This window comes from Fusarium fujikuroi, chromosome FFUJ_chr05 (assembly GCF_900079805.1).
Source record: "Fusarium fujikuroi IMI 58289 draft genome, chromosome FFUJ_chr05".
Classification (NCBI taxonomy): domain Eukaryota; kingdom Fungi; phylum Ascomycota; class Sordariomycetes; order Hypocreales; family Nectriaceae; genus Fusarium; species Fusarium fujikuroi.
Window position 1 is genome coordinate 3,675,644 of NC_036626.1, and position 16,468 is coordinate 3,692,111.

General features: G+C 50.0%; 4 protein-coding genes; 2 read left to right on the forward strand and 2 right to left on the reverse strand.

The window, feature by feature from the left end:
• Window positions 1–892: 892 nt before the first annotated feature.
• On the reverse strand, window positions 893–2,191 carry FFUJ_07906 (related to helix-loop-helix protein; the record flags this gene model as incomplete). Its single annotated transcript, XM_023578211.1, has 1 exon — window positions 893–2,191. The coding sequence occupies one exon, from the start codon at window positions 2,189–2,191 to the stop codon at window positions 893–895; it is 1,299 nt and encodes a 432-aa protein (XP_023431057.1).
• A 5,825-nt stretch (window positions 2,192–8,016) lies between these two features.
• On the reverse strand, window positions 8,017–9,936 carry FFUJ_07907 (probable POB3 protein, that binds to DNA polymerase I; the record flags this gene model as incomplete). XM_023578212.1 has 4 exons in its annotated part: window positions 8,017–8,602; window positions 8,653–9,024; window positions 9,076–9,801; window positions 9,926–9,936. 4 exons carry the CDS (start codon window positions 9,934–9,936, stop codon window positions 8,017–8,019), a joined length of 1,695 nt encoding a protein of 564 aa, XP_023431470.1.
• Window positions 9,937–10,792: 856 nt separating this feature from the next.
• On the forward strand, window positions 10,793–12,676 carry FFUJ_07908 (related to starvation induced protein PSI-7; the record flags this gene model as incomplete). Its single annotated transcript, XM_023578213.1, has 1 exon — window positions 10,793–12,676. The coding sequence occupies one exon, from the start codon at window positions 10,793–10,795 to the stop codon at window positions 12,674–12,676; it is 1,884 nt and encodes a 627-aa protein (XP_023431058.1).
• Window positions 12,677–13,518: 842 nt separating this feature from the next.
• On the forward strand, window positions 13,519–16,122 carry FFUJ_07909 (uncharacterized protein; the record flags this gene model as incomplete). XM_023578214.1 has 2 exons in its annotated part: window positions 13,519–15,487; window positions 15,542–16,122. 2 exons carry the CDS (start codon window positions 13,519–13,521, stop codon window positions 16,120–16,122), a joined length of 2,550 nt encoding a protein of 849 aa, XP_023431059.1.
• Between the last annotated feature and the right edge of the window lie 346 nt (window positions 16,123–16,468).

Sequence of the window (16,468 nt, forward strand, 5' to 3'; positions counted from 1 at the left end):
ATGCTTGTCATGCATAATTGTGGAATGAATTTCAAACCGCAACCATAAGTCTATTTCATGAACTTGATTATAGACAGACATGTCTCTGATAAGCCAGTGTCATATAACCCATGCTCAAAAGCCATGTCTATCCATTTCCCATTTTCTAAAGTCTTTCTTTGTTCCTTCTGCCCTCCCGTGCTTGCTCCATGTAAAACACTAAACCGTAGAGCTCCCTCATAGAATGCTTATGCTCCACACCAATGTAGACGAAGAAGAAGATTCAAGTAAGGAGGCGCGGCAACATGATGTAACACAGAACATATGTCCAGTCCAATCAAGTCAAGCCCATGTCTCTATGTGTTGTGTGGGGTGTTGAGGCTTTTGTGTCATGTGAGTCGTAAGTCCATAGAAAGGATGGCACAGGTAATGAGGCAAGGAGGTGTAACAAGGACAATCAAACAACATGTCTAAGTGAGGGAATGTAAAAGAAATATCAAAAACAAACACACAAGGCCAAACAAACATGCAAGCAAGTACCCATGAAAGGACATAGTCACTTCCATTCGTGATACTGCCTGAGCGCCACGCCCCTTTTGAATCTGCCACAACTTGAGAACCAAAGCATGAAAACGAATATCAACAGGGCGCCTGGTAATAGCTCGCATGGGTAAGGAGTGTCCACGTCAAAAAAATCGTCATGGGACCAACATGCTGTGCAAACAAATGAAGCAAGCCACAGGATAATCAAACAGCAATAGGAATATGAAAAGCGCACGAAGCGGTTAAAGAGAGATGCAAACTTATCAAACATATCTTCGTTTATGAACATGTCGTTTGAGAAGCCTGACTCTCAAAAACTTTGGATGCAGTGTGCCACTCTTGCCTCCCTATACCCATAATATGTTGTTTGTTATGAATCTTCTTTCCCATCCTCCTCCTCATCATCATCCCGCTCCCTCTTGGGATCCTTATTTGTGTCGGGTTCGACAGAGTTCTCTTGTCCTGATGAGGATGTTGCGCTTTCGGAGTTTGATTCTTTGAGTCGTCGTAGGCTGCCTTGAAGCTCAAGGTTCTCGAGTTCGAGTTGATTTCTCTCACGTTCTAGTGCTTGAATATGCTTGCGAGCCATTTCAAGCACCTCGCCCTTACTGACACGTCTGTCAGCATCATTTGCATGGTCGGATTCGTTATCCTCGTTTCCATTGCCGGTGCTACTTTCCCCATGGCGGACTTGATCGGGCAGCGCACTGAGGAGAGATTCGAACTGAGCGTTGAGGCGATTTCGATATTGCTTCTCGACAAGATTATGAGAGGCTCGTGTTCGACGGTCTTCGGGAGTATCGTTGGGCTTGTCTCGACTGTTTTTGGATGTCCGAGAAGCACTGCGGAGCTTGCTTTGGCGGCTAGATGCTGTCGATGCCGTCGAGGACATGGTCACGGATTTGGAGCCAATACTGGCACGGCTGTTCTGCGACGCAGAGCTGGGGCTGGCAGCATCGGATATGGAAGGTGCTGTCCCACCAGTACTGCTACTCATACCCCCCTGAGAAGCGTCCGATAGTTTGCGAGCCTCTTTCTTTTGTCGTCTCGGTCGAGGAGTCTTTCGTGGACGAGAAGCAGGTGCTGCATTATTGTCTCCTGTATGCTCATCTATCTCGGCCCAGGGGTTGCTGGCAACATGATGAACGGGGGTCCGCACTTTTGGAGTGTTGGCATCATGGCTCATAGAATCGTCCCATTGATTTGGAACGCTGGTATCGAAGTGGGCACTATTCGGGTGAATGCTCGAAGGTGAAACGAGATTGCTTCCGTACGAAAACGAGGCTGGATCTGTCGCCGCATGCGAAAGATGATTCGGATGCTCAACAACGCCCATATGCCCTGAGATATCAAAATCAAACTGAGGGTGATTTAGCTGCAAGTTTGGAGGAACATGGTACATGCTCCAATCCATCGACATTGGGCCAGAAGAGGCGGGAGGGATGTGACTTGCAAACCCAGCGGGCGGAAGGCTCGCTGAACTCTGAGCTGAATGAGCTCCATGGCCATGGCTGTGACCATGAATTCCATGCGCCTGGGGATGCGCACCATGAGAAAGATGGGAACCATGGGGGTGTTGCTGCGCGTGTAAGTCGATATCAAGGTCAATTTCAAGATGAGCGCGTGATTCTGCACGTGACGATTCAGGAACGGTGCCCGGCAGTTGCATTCCGAGTACCGGGCCCGGTAAGGTCACCGGACTCGAGTGATGATTTGCGTTTGGATTCGCGTGGTGGTGGGTCTCGATTTCGGTCGGTTCTGGCCGCGGCGGCGCATCGCGGCTGGTTCGATTCGGCGACGAAATGGGCTGTTGATGTGGAAAATGACCGGGTGGCGCCGGCGCTATCATCTGCTCCAACGGAAACGCCAAATGTTAGACTTTATTCCATCTTCACTGATTGTTCACTCTTCTCTTTCTCCTGTTTTCTGTCTCAAAATTGCCACTCTGTCTCTTCCTGGTCTCGACTCGCTTCAGCTCTTTCCCCCCGTCGGTTCTTTTGCCCCTGAGCTATTGAATTGCATGCGTCTCGTTTGACGAGGAAACTTTTGCGAAAAATGGCCTCTTCTAAACGAGTTTTTCTGTGGTACCATTGAAAACCAGGGCGCGACAACAAACCATGATTCAATAGCTCGAGTCATTCTTCGGGAGAGACGGAATCGAGACAGACACCAGTTGGGTCGAGACTTAGCCACTGGCCTGATGCATGGTGTTGACATGTCTCAGCTGCTTTGCTGCAGCCATGACATGCTATTGAGCATTGACCTCGACAGGATATCTCCAACTGGCCAAACTTACCTCTTCAACTTTAATTCACATCGCACAAGGGGGCAGCTGTACACTCTCCATCCGTCGCCTCGTCGTCAACTAACGTACCTCTGGCTCTTCTATGAGAAAGTCATAGAATGACTGGTCCTCGTTATGATCCCCCGCCATGGTGGGATTGGAGGTCGAAGGCTGCAGCAAATTCAGGATCTGCGTAGCCACTCGAGTGTTCGTCCGGCTCTTGTGTTTAGGTGTCTGGAGGAGTGGGCCGGGTATCGTTTTTGCCTATGCAACTAGGCGTGCCCTGGCTGTCACTTTAATAGCAACTGGTCGTCGATTGTGATCCAAGGATCAAGGTATGATGTTGAGTGAAAGTGCGATCGAGCTTCGATCAGTGAACGTCTTGATAAACAACTTCCGTTGATTCAGTCGGCCTGGGCCCGTGGCCGGCACCGTACTTCACCACGGAGGTTGATAGTTTAAGGGACCCGACAGCTTATACAGCAATCTGAAGCCGCAGACTCCGACGTCACTAGAACCTGCTCAATAGTTCTAGCACCACGGACGCCGATTTGCATCTAACAAGCAAATTAGAAGATCGAGGGCCCTATTCCCATTCCAGAAGGGGCGATGCTGTACGGTAGTCTCGTGCTCCCACCAAACACAAGATAAATGTCACCCCACCGAAGAGATTTCTCGGCACCACGAGACAACTGGTCACCTATTAGGTGACGGATCGAATGTCTTTCCCGGCCCTTAATTCTTTCTTAGAAGATGAGCGAATGAGTGGCCGTACCTTTCGTTTCCACTAACGGCATTCGAGGTCTTCCTCACTGCCGCTCCGCGTACCTGCTTCACACCATTGTTAACGTCAGAGCACATGCTGGGTTGGGTGACATTTGCCCATATCGTCACATCTTTACTCACAGGTTCCCTCTTCAGCCGCACTATCGACTGCGTATCCTCGTGGTGGTCTTTCCTTTTCTCGTACTTCGGCCTCCGGCCCCTTTCCTTCTCCTCCTCCGTCTGTCGCCTCTTCCCCTGAGGCTTTGAGAGTCGAGTGACTAGTCACGGGGACATCCAACGTTGTCCCGAGGCCTGACCGGTATTATGGTTCGAGGCCCTTGATGACTACACTCTGGCGTGCTCACGCATTCGCCCTAGTTATAGGATGTGGTGAGATCTGTTTTGTCAAAAAAAACATAGGGCAACCTGATGGTGTTGTGTCAAAGCAGGACAAGCTTCTCGTCCCTTCCCCACGTGAACTATTAGGCTTCCAATAGGAAGATGTGGCTGGTATGAATCCGTGGCCGTGGGAAAGCCAATGCTGAATGATGGAGGAGCCATGTGTGGATTCAAGTCGACGCCCTGATTGTGTTTGCATTAACTCGACAATCGAATTGGCCAGTGCCCCCGCCTTTACCGCCCAAAGGGGGATTTGGGGACAGCTTCTGGGAAACATGAGCTGGAATTGGACCTGGGAAATAGGTGGACTCCTTTGGGGGGAGGAGACAGGAAACCGGGGCTGGGATTAGGCCCGGGAAGGGGACGGGGACCGACTGTAAGTGGTACTTCGGGCATTCGTGCTCTGTAAAGTGATCGGCATATCGAGACCTTGCCCATCCAGCCTTTATTGGACATCTTGGCTTGAAAAGCCCTACCGCTCACATGTCAAGCGCGGAAGAGTGCATGTTTGAAGCGCCTATATCTTCCCTGTCAGTGTCGTTCTCCGAGTTCTGTCAGTTTGGCGCGATGCCGAATCATGTTGTAGCAAGAATTGTGAGCGGTCAGATCTGGATCTTCTTAAACTAGGCTATCCGGCCACTCCATAAGGCTCTTGCCCGTTCTAAACTGGAGAGAGAAGGACGTTATTCATCCGTTATCTCTCATAAAAGCCAAGAGTCCGTTCTGTCAAGTGCCACAGCTTGACCAGTCCAGGTATTCAGGTGGCTCATCGAAAGAAGGACCACTCGTAAGTTGAGAAGCTCACTGGGCATGCTGGGAATAACGACCAGGTGACTGAGGCACGGCCATCGTGATAGTAGATGATACCACAAGCTTCTTCATTTTGCTATGACTTCGTACGGTGGCCCGGTTGTTTCGGATCCAGCAGCACGGAGATGATAACTGTAACTAGATGGTTCCATTGATTTGGTAATTTTGACAGGAACACTCCAACCAGGTACGGATGGCTTATGGTCCAAATCAGACCGCGTACTGACCACACAATTCTGTATGTATATGTCTGTATTGTGGTGGTCTGATCCAAGTTCGCAACCGAGGAGGCGGGGGGGGTGGCTGGCTACAACCAGGGGGGAGGGGGCCGCAAGCCTGTAGTCCACCCAACGAAAATGTATGCCATGCCTGGGAAAAGAGGACCCTGGGCTAAAGGGATTCACGTTGGATGATGAAGCTAACACGTTTCGAGGGGAGTTGGGGACCAATGGAGCCGGATGTGGTCGTTGGCCGTTGAGCTGATATGTCGTTTTGGGGGGCGTCGTTAGGATTGAACATGACGGACGGGAAAGACAACGGTTTTTTGTGGGCTAAACCATGTACATCTATCGCTGCCGTCTTCGTGGCGGTAGTCTTTTTTAGCCCTTTTGTTCGACGTCACTGTTTCTAGGTCTTGTTTCCTCTTTTCGGTGGTGACATCTCTTCTTTTTTTGTTTCTTTTTTTTTTTTTTTTTTTTGTTTGGCGCTGAGTTTGCTGCAGAGTGTGAACAAGTTATTGCTCGTCGACCGAGACAGTGCAGATCAGTCGTTGGCCGAAAGCCAACGTCACTTCGGAAAGGAAGAGGAATACATCCCTCTTCACCCTATGCAAGGTGCAGTCAGCCCGGAGCTGCTTCTCCTCTTGTGAAACAGACAATCGATTATGTAGTGGCAGGGCTTGCATAATGGTTTGTGTGGCTTGCGCAGCCCTGGCAATTCATATCGAAAATGTTGTATAGCTCATGTTCAGCCCTGATCTACATTTGCAAGTTGGCTGTGAGTACGTTGCCTTGTGAGGGGAGGTTCTTGGGATAGATCAAATACAGGCGGAATTAGTCAACCATATGAAACAGAGGAAAGAGTCCTTTCGGAAGGCAGCCGCACTTTCCTAGGACAATGGAACGAATGGATTGGATGCCACATACACCTCAGATACTTGCTGCGCCTAGGTAGCTGCCAACCCTGCGCCTGCCCTGTCCTGCACGGGGAGTAAGGTGTTTGGGAAGGTGCGACGCAGAACGGGTACCTTCTTCATGCCAGCCAGGTATTACACGATGTGCGCGTTGTGTGTGGAGCTGATGAGGAGGAAAGTTGGATGTAGTATAAAAGCAAGGTAACGGACAAGAGAATTGTGGTGTTAGTTTCGTTACTCGACGGGAAACCGAAGGAATTGCTCGAAAAGACGAAGGATTTATAGAGATCGTGACAGGTCAACTTCCCTGCCACTTACACAGATTCAGTTCAGGTCCAGCGAGTCATAGTTACGTCTTGAACTCATGTAAGAAAACGTTTTCTATAACTCAAAAGCTTGTTCTGCAGAAGACAGCGATAGCGAGCGCTCCTAAGAACCCTGGAAGGGTCAGATCATGGATATTCGACTCGAACGGACTCCCCTTCGACTGACGGGGCCTTCTGTTATAGGACCCAGGCATTATTTGTGATACCCTCCAGGCTCCATGCTCAAGGTACCCCTGATCCTCGGTTCTGCAGGCCGAGTAGCCGGTCGTTCAGGTTGTCAGAACCCTCTCGTGCATTATCGCTGACGGGACACAAATATTCATCTGCAGGCTCCCATCCTTCACACGACAATTAGCTAGGCATTTCCAAGGTGACCCTACCAACGGCCCGGCCAATTCAATGCGCTGACTCGGATACGGCCCCCCTCCTGTGAACCCACGTCGGAGCCGGAGTGTGTGAGCTGTCACATACTAATGCGGTAATACATGAAAAATGTTTTTTTCTTCTTCTTCTTTTTCATTTACTGCGCTCCATGTTACGCTGAACTTCGGCAGAAGCAAAACTTCGCTTACACCCCTGGCCCCGGCTGATCTGATCTTTGTCCAAACCTTAAACGACAAGGTCTTGGACCTTTGAATGGCACCTTTTTTCTCCAAATATACCCAATAATACGAGACTTGAATTTTACCCCTCGGATCTCGTTATTATTACCAGAAAGGGCAATTTCTATGACACCAAATCTTGGTGCATTGAGCTGATCAACATCACCACGAGGTTTTGGTATCAGATCACCTTCAACTATTGCAAGAGTTCTACGTACCTCAGCTTTGCAGTATGTATCTTAGTCTCTTAACCTGCCATCGCTGATCAAGGGCCACCCCTGATCGTCGGAGCCAAACCGAGAGCGTTCAGCAACTATCCGTCTCCACCTATAGAATCAGCAAGACTCACATTGGGTGTACAGGAACGCACACGAGAGTGCAGGATCGTGATCTACAGTAAGCAGCCAGCCTTCCGGAGAATATCCATCCATGTTTTCTTTTCTTCAACAGAACTGTTAGCTAGGTAGTGTCCCTATTTACGTATTTGCCTTGGCGCTCGTACGTTGTTTGCGACTCGTGAGCGCACCATGACAGAGACTGATACGATGGTAATTAGACTGTTCGTTGTAAAGCCGACGATAAGATTTTATGGGGGGCTCTCTTAATAGTCGTCACTAGCTCTTTGCGGCTGACAACTGACGGGCGATCCAAATGTACCCCTCTCCAGGTGTCGAGAACAAGGAATACCCCAGATGGCTTGATCAATTACGAGCCTGCAGTAGATAGGTATGTTACAGGCTAAAGGACATCCCGAGGCTCTTTCAACTCGATGACTTATTATTATTATAGTTTGTTGATGAATAATGTTCCATAATAAGAAACTCAGCGTAAAGCAAGCTTAATTTCATCTAGCCTCAATCGATCTAGTCTGGTCTACTATATGTCAATGCCATGGATGTCATGACCAATGCTCACCGCAAAGTTGTTCTCAACATGAGTCGTGCAGAAAGGCAACTTGCTGACCAAACTATCAAAGCGGAAATAATTGTAATTGGAAAAATTTACGACTACATGAACCCAGGTGGAAGTGTCAAATCGTCTTTCTAGCCCAAACGCCTTTGGTATCTCAGTCCCAAGACCAAGAGTTTTCCTAGTCCCGCTCCCATTAAACTGCTCACGTGTCTCACGTCAAAGACACACACGCACTCCGTAACCACATGCCTAGGTATGCTACGTTTAGCCTGTCTTCTTCTTCTTCTTAGGACGCTCCTCTTCAGCGTCCTCGTCATCATCATCCCTTTCCTCATCTTCATCCACATTGCTCTCGTCACTGCCTGAGCCAGAGCTCTCGTGGGCACTATCGTACTCCTCTGCTACATCGCTTTCGCTATCGGTTCGGAAGTCCTCATCCACGCTCTCCTCATCCTCATCAGCGGAGCCACGGTCAGCCTTGGCGGCAACTTCGTCCTCGGAGTCGTCCATCTGCTGATCGAGGGCGGCAGCAAGGAGGTTGGCATCCTCGTCAATCTCGTTCTTGACCCGCAGTCCTTTGAGCTTGAAGAAGCTTTCAAGGGCCTTGAGGTCCTCACGACTGATATTGCTGAACTGGGACGAGCCGGCACCATTCTTTAGAAGAACTGTGATGTCAAATGTCGATAGTGCTGAAACAGCTCCGCTGACACGAGAGAAAGTAACCGATTGTGTCTGTTCGTAAGCGATGTAGACAGCGGGCTTGGGCACAAACATGAAGGCCTTCTCCAGACAGTAGAGGAAACCCTCGCTTGCCTTGATAGAGCACTTGATGCCGTATTGGCTGCGGTGTCTGCACGCGGGTCAGTAATCTCATGGCGCAGCAGAAAACAGAGGACATACGTAATAAAGTCCTTAGCAGGGGATGAAATCTTCCTGTTACCCAGACCACGGAAAATCTTGGCGACAACTTGGTGGAGGGGTTCCTCGTAATGAGGTTCCAGCTTGTCTTGATACTTGCTCTTAAGCTCGTCCTCGTTCAAGTTAAGGTCAATAGTGACTTCCTCGTCCTTCTTAAACTGCATCACAACGAAGGGGTATCGCGTTTGACCTTGACGCAGGGGCGGATCCAGACCCATAACAAGCATGTAGTGCACCTCGTCAGGCTTTGGAAGTACCATGAACTTCTTGATGGCCTCGTATTGAATCTTGTAGTCGTAGGTTTTGCCTCGGAGTCGGAAAGAGGCTTCGTACATGTCGATATCGAAACGACCTCTATAGATAATGTATTAGCGTGGGCACAAAACTGGCAGAAACTGGACATACCTGGGCGTGAGATGTAGGACATCCAGGAAAGTGGCGATAGTATCGCCAGCAGTCTCGCCAATCTCAGCCTTGTCAATCAGAGTCTCATAAAACAGAGTAGCGGCATTCTTTTCCTGCTCGTCGTTACCGGCATCGCTGCCTGCGTCCTCTCCTTCAGCCTCCTTGCGAGTCGTAACACCAGGAATGTAGAATCGCATCTCGACAAGCTGGTCCCGACCAGCGGCAGCCTTGGATCCTTTCGACCTGGCACCACCGAGCTGGGCATTAGCGCCTGTATCAGGGAGTGCCATCTCTACTGCCACCTCATTGCGGCCAGCGAGGTTGGTGTTTCCAATTTCCGAGTAGGCCAATTCGAATGCGGGCCGGTTTTGGACGCTGAATGTGAGTTCGGACTTGGAAAATTCGGCTTTGCCCCAGTTCCAGCCTCGCAGTGCATGCTCCTTGCTCTCAAGGACAGTGCTGTACCAGTTCTTGAAGACCTTGGCAAGACGGTCGTAATCTTCTTGTTGGAAGCCATCGAGTTGGATTATGCCGGATTTGGCGCGCTGTACAATCTTGATCTCATAGCCCTTGGCAGCGCGACTCCATTGTGCAGAGGCGATGTTGTTGTGATCGAGGGTGAAGGTATCGCCGCCGCCCACAGGCTTCCATCCGAAACCGGTCTCTGCGAATCTGCACTTTCCGCTCTCCTTGGAGAGATCCAAGTAGATGTTATCGAAGCTCTCGCTGTGATTTTGATGGCTTTGTTAGCTAGCTGTTGCTGCGGCAATGCTTACGAGGGCCATCAAAGGATCGAGCAACCTCAAGTTCTGTGGCGAGAGAAAAGGGGGAATTATGAGAAATCACATACATAGCAGTCATTTTGGCGACTGATAGAAAGCTTTATATGCGCGGAAATATGCTGTGACAAGAAGATGCTGTCGTCCTTGTGAAGTGACGATGTGTTACGATTGGATGCAAGGCACGGTTTAGTCTGAAATTTGAGTGCACCCTCAGCTTAAGGGTTCAGGCCGCGGTCGGCGCGCGTCTTCACGCGGCCACTATAAGATGACCCACTTTAGTTATATGTTACTCCATGTCTCACTGGTTGGAGGCATTAACACAATATCATAGATGCCGAGACTTGAAACCTGATAACGCGGTAACTTATAAGGTAGACAGACAGCTTAAGAGGCCCAGAATTGAATATCGAATGGGGAAGCTGGAATTCAATTTATATTGTGACATCCAAGTCTCTGTGCATCCTCTTAGCTGTCTGCTCTTGGTAACAGAAGCTAAATTGCTGATGACCTAACCACCCATTGCATGGAACCTTAACTGTCGCTAATGACACCACGAGTAGCTGCAATATCTGTGTGAATAATGCGTAGAAATCCATGGAATGAGGTAAACAATGCAAGGTAGGTAGCATGTGAATTCAACCAAATCGACAAAATAGCAAGTCATCGCCGAGTCCTTAGGCCCCGTGCACTATTAGTTCCCCAACATTGCCTATGTCGGCCCTCCATGTGACCCTTTCTCCGGTTTCCAGTCTCCACTTCCAGCGATAAGGTGCATAACATCATAGGCTTGATAACTGTCGCCGCCTTCATCCATCCATCTTCATGATCTACTACTATCGATACCTTTCTCTACTTTCCATCAACCTACTCAACAAACTTCAACTCAAATCGTATATGCGTCTTTTCTTCTGCTCAGTAGGATGGTCAATACCCTCATGACAACAAATCGCCGCTCCCGACTGTCGGGCTCTCGATGCGCCTCGACTGGCCGCGTAACCGCTACCTTGTTGCTATCATTCCTCGCCTTCTCGCCATCGTCTGCTCACAATAACATCGGCGACCGATTTCACGACGACGTCCTGTTACCTCCTGGGCCAGCACTTCCAGTATCGCCAGAAGTTCCTGCACCCGCTGAGCATACCTTCAGCCTCCGGCACATCTACCATCATGGCACACATCTCCACCCAGGCCTCCATCGGAAGCGAGATGTTGTTCATAACGAGTCAAGAGTCTACCTAGCTGCAGAAGACGAATATGGCGAATATGATGTCTCTCAATTAAAAGCCAAGAGCCATCCCCAGACAATCCAGCGTCTAGTAGACCGGAGGCCATCCGTCGTCGACCCTATGGTCGCTGAGTCTCGGCAGAGAGGATACGCGGCTGTGCTTGATGCATCAGCATGGACTATGGATCAGGTTTCTTCACCCGACATCAAAGATAAGGACACTGTTTTGACCTTGGCTATTATGACGGCCAACGCGTACGTCAAAGATGAAACAGAAACCGATTGGGAGGATGTTGGAGAAAGATGGAACCGCAGCGCCGATTTCGGATGGGAGTCTGATGGTCTTCGCGGCCATATTTTTGTTGACGATACGAACTCGACTATTGTCATCGGATTGAAAGGCACGTCGATGGCTGTTTTTGATGGAGAAGGCACCACAACCAATGACAAGGTCAACGACAATTTGTTCTTCAGCTGCTGTTGTGCCCAACAAGGTCAGTGGACCTGGCATCAAGTCTGTGATTGTGCCACAGGCACGTATTCATGCAACAACACTTGTGTTGTCCAGGCTCTAAGGGAAGAGAACCGCTACTATGGCGCTGCCCGCGAGCTATACTCGAATGTCACAGAACTCTATCCTGATGCCCAAGTCTGGCTGACAGGGCACTCGCTTGGTGGCGCCGTCACCTCGATGCTGGGTATGACATATGGTCTTCCCGTCGTTACATTTGAAGCCGTCCCAGAGGCGCTTCCAGCTTCCAGACTAGGTCTGCCTGTCCCTCCTGGTGCTAGTGCCGACTATCCCCAAATGCGCGAGAACACAGGCACATTCCATTTTGGTCACACTGCAGACCCTGTCTATATCGGAACATGCAACGGCGCAACAGCTTCTTGTACCTATGGTGGCTATGCTATGGAAAGCGCATGCCATGCTGGCTACGAATGTGTGTACGACGTTGTCGCCGATAAGGGATGGAGGGTCGGAATTGGTACACATCGGATCCGTTCTGTCATTGACGATGTCATCAAGAAATACGATGGTGTTCCCGAGTGCAGACGAACTCCTGAATGTAGGGACTGTGCTCAGTGGAAGATGTACGAAAGTAATGGCACCGAAACCACCACAACCTCATCCTCACCAACCTCGACCTCCATGACTACCCGTACTCGGACCCGCACCTCAACTTGTGAGACGCCCGGCTGGTGGGGTTGTCTTGACAAGACCACACCCGCTTCGACCACGACTTCGACTATGTCGACCTCCACGTCGACCTGCAAGACGCCTGGCTGGTTTGGGTGCAAGGATAAAACGACTACCGAGAGCAGCACTACAACGACCGTAGATGCTACTCCTACGACGACTTGCCATACTCCTGGAAGGTTCTGGGGCTGCCGCGACGAAGTTGAGGCCACAACAACAGCTGAACCTGGCCAGGTTACGAACGTGCCTGTCACAGCTGCGCCCACAGGTACAATGGAAGACGCTCCTAGCACGAGCGTGCCAGAAAGTCAGAGATGTCTCACTCGTAACTGGTTTGGGTTATGCAAGGAGTGGGCAGTTGAAGACATGGAATTTGCCCCAGATGAGATGTAGAGGTCGGCACTGAGGGGTCCAATCCTAGCAGCAATGTGCAGGTCATCTCTCGTATCTCATACATCGATCATTGGTCGAAGCAACACGCACCTCTGCCTGCTATAGCAGCTTGATTTCCGTTTTTCTGTCTCTTGACCGGGCACCTGGCTGCGATATAGAGGGACCCGCTCAGCGTTTAGCCATGATAAGTTTAGCGTTTTAGATACACTCATGAAAATCATGAGGATGGAGTTTTTGTTTTGCATACTGGAGGATACGGCGTTTGATTAGGTACAAATGACCGGGCTACAGTTTTGAACACATGCGATCTACATATGAGATTCGCACATTTAGACGAATGAGATATATTAAATATCAGAATAAATTTTATTATTAAATCATTCACAATTTATTATTGTTCAACACGTCGCGAACATTGTGTCGCTGGAATGCGCCTATCGTATTACACCGTTCTCATGGAGAAAGAAAACATGAGACCTTAGAGGAGGATGTTAAAAAAAAAAAAAAAAAAAATTTAACTTATTAGAGATTCTCCTAAACTTAGAATAAATTGCCTAAGTCTTTTCATCACTTAGGATAAAGGTCTCAAGTTTTCTTGCCTCTCCCTGACCGTCTGTCGTGATGTCAGCAACCTACTGAAAAAAACCCCATCCCCAAGTCTACTAGTCTTCTCCCCACCAAAAAACGCGTTCGTCAACCTTGCATCTTCTATCTTTAGCTTCAATCCCAACAGGCGACAAGCCACGGCACAACACCGCTCCATTATATCAACTTGGATATCGTTCAACATACGCAATGTGATAACTTTACGCCCATTTCGTCCCGATAATCGATAACTCGCGATGGAAACGGAATCCAAACCGTCCGATATGGGGACTCCCTTGTCTTCCACGTTATCTAGCCTCAGCGACAGCGACAGTGACGCTGAAGTTTCGAAGGCTGCTGGCCCCAACAACGACACCGATAGCCAGAATAATAACGAAGACACGGTAGAATGGCTGGCTACAACTCGAAAGCGCCGTTCTACCGCGGGCAACAGAATGAAGTCGATGCTCGCCAACGAGGAACCTGATTCAGATCTCGAACTGCTTTTCGCCGAAGACGAGAACGACCAGGGCTTTTCCGATGCTGAAGAGAACGGTTCGGATGTCCAGATGGACTCTTCAGACGATGAAGACGAGAACGACCATAATGATGATGACCTCGAGGGCGAGAAAGAATTGGAAAAGCAGGCCAAGGAACGTCGCGCTGCTCAGCGCAAGCGAAAGGCGCAAGAAGCCATCCCTGCCAAATTCCGCAAGAAAGTCCGTATCGATCCTACAACGAGAACGCCTGCACCTGTGAAGCCCGCGCCACGACCTAAGAAGAAATCTGAGCGCACTTCATGGCTGCCGTCTGCCGCGGACCTACCGACACGAGCCTCTTCCCGACAAACGACTCGACTCTCCAAGGAGCAACTGCATCAGCAAATGGTTGAGCGAGAGGCGCGCCGGATAAAACAGCTGGCTCAAATGCAGAAGAAAGCTGCCAAGCTGGAGGCGATGAAGAAACCACCCATGACCCAGGAGGAGCGATTACGAGAGGCAGCCATTGTCGAGAAGCGCAATAGCAAGAGTTTGAATCGCTGGGAAGAGGCTGAGAAACAGCGTGAGGAAGAACGTCGAGCGAAATTGGCGGCACTGCACAACAGAACGCTGAAGGGACCTGTTATTACTTTTTGGAGTGGGATTGGTGAATGGATGGGAAGGCATATGGTGATTGAGGAGCCTGCCAAGGAGAAGAGGAAGAGAGGCGAGAAGGCAAAGGGTAAGGATAAAGACAAAAACAAGGAGAAAGCTGGCCCAATAGAGGACAAGAAGGAGGACGGTCAAAATGGCACGCCAGCTACAAATGGTGAAATCGTCAACGCCGAAGAGGGATCGCAACCTTCACAGGACATACCACCAAGCATAACGTCAGCAGAGCCTACAGCAGCATCTGACTCCAAAGACACAAAACCAGCTACTCCTCCTAAACCTGTTGAAGATGTCACGAAACCCACAGATGCATCTTCAACTTCAGAGACGAACGGTGCTCCTCCAGCGGTTCCCAAGACTGAAGACATCCCTCCTCCGATGACTATGCCACCACCTCCTCAACCGCCGCCTACACCTCCAAGCAGTTTGGCTGCTCCAGCTCATCTACCATCGACCTTCGTGCCAGCTCCAAGCCCTCCTCGATCTCAGGATCCACCAAGTGGTCTCGCTGCACCACCACCGCCTCCACCTACGCCCGCTGGGTCAGTGTCAACGACAAATTCCTTCGTGGCTCCTCCATCAGGGCTATCTCGCCCACCGGATTCTAAACCGTCTGGCGTTCTAGCAGCGCCCATACTTGCTCCTCCTCCAGGTATTGGTATCAACGGAAATGCACCCCCCATGATGGGCTTCGGCAATCCCAAATCCAATGTCCTGGCACCACCAAATACGTCTCAAGGGGCCATGCCTCCTACACTCACTGCAACTGCTCCTCTTCATAACACTCCTCCATCAACTATCTCACCCCCTCCGTCAAACCCTTCAACAGGAGTCACATCCATATCCTCTACAACGAATATTCAACCCAAAACTATCACGCCCGTTCCCCCAACCAAGTCTACCAGTCCCGGCACTCCCGCTATAGCCCAAGCCCCTGACTCTCAAACGCAACCTTCTCAGCCCTCAACCGGAGCCCGCAATGCCATCGTCTTCCAGAACTTCGACGACAACGCCCTCAAGGATCGTAGTATTCAAACGCAGATCATCTTTGGCCGCAAGATGAATAAGCTTTCCAGTAAGTTTGCATGGATGATCTTCAATAAACGTCACGTTCTCTAACCCTGGTTAGAACCTTCCCCTGCGCCTCTTTGCGTAATCACAAATCATCCCGCTCGGTATCGGGATCCGCGTACTGACCTTCCTTATTACAATGCCTACGCGTATCGGGAGATCCAACGCCTTACCCGAGGCGAGTACCGATGGAGCCACATCCTTGGTGCTTGGGTCGGTAGCGGCACATATGCCGCACGAGGCGTCCCCGAACGCTTCCTGAACCCTGACAAGAAGGGGCCTGAGAAGAAATCTACGCCTGACGAGGGCCTCAAAGGCAAAGATGCTGTCAAGGCCCCGGATCAAGCCCAGGACCCGCAAACAAAACCCCCTGATGTTCCGTCGGGTATCCCGACTACGGGGGACAAGATGACTGGGGTCGAACAAGGGGCTTCCGCACTACCAAACTCTGAGCCTAATCAGACGATACAAACCAAGATGGCGCCGCAGGCAGTCACTCAGCCTACGGAGGCTACGAATGCAACGGCCGCAACACCAGAAGCGCCAAATATTACTCCTGCTCCAAAAGCTCAAGCTCCGACAAACCCCCAACCAACTACCGCAGAAAAGCCCCTATCACCACTTCAGACAGCTCAATAATATTCGAGAAGAATTGCATGGATCACTATTATGGTACTTTTGCTGGATAGATAAAGAGCTGTTGAATCGCAGGAATTGGCATGATAACATGACAGCAACTACAATATGTACCACTATGTATGAATACAAAGCATTTTGACAGCATAAAAGCACGGCTGAGATTATTCACCATTTGACGTGTCAACAGAAGTGTGTAACTGGTAAAACCAGTGTTGTAGGTTGATTATAATTGTGTCTTATCTCATCTATCAAGATTGTGCCACCTGCCGATGTCATCTACATACGCATGCAGATAAGAGCAAATCACTCCAACCCATAATCCTCGTCTTAGGCCCAAGATTCGTGT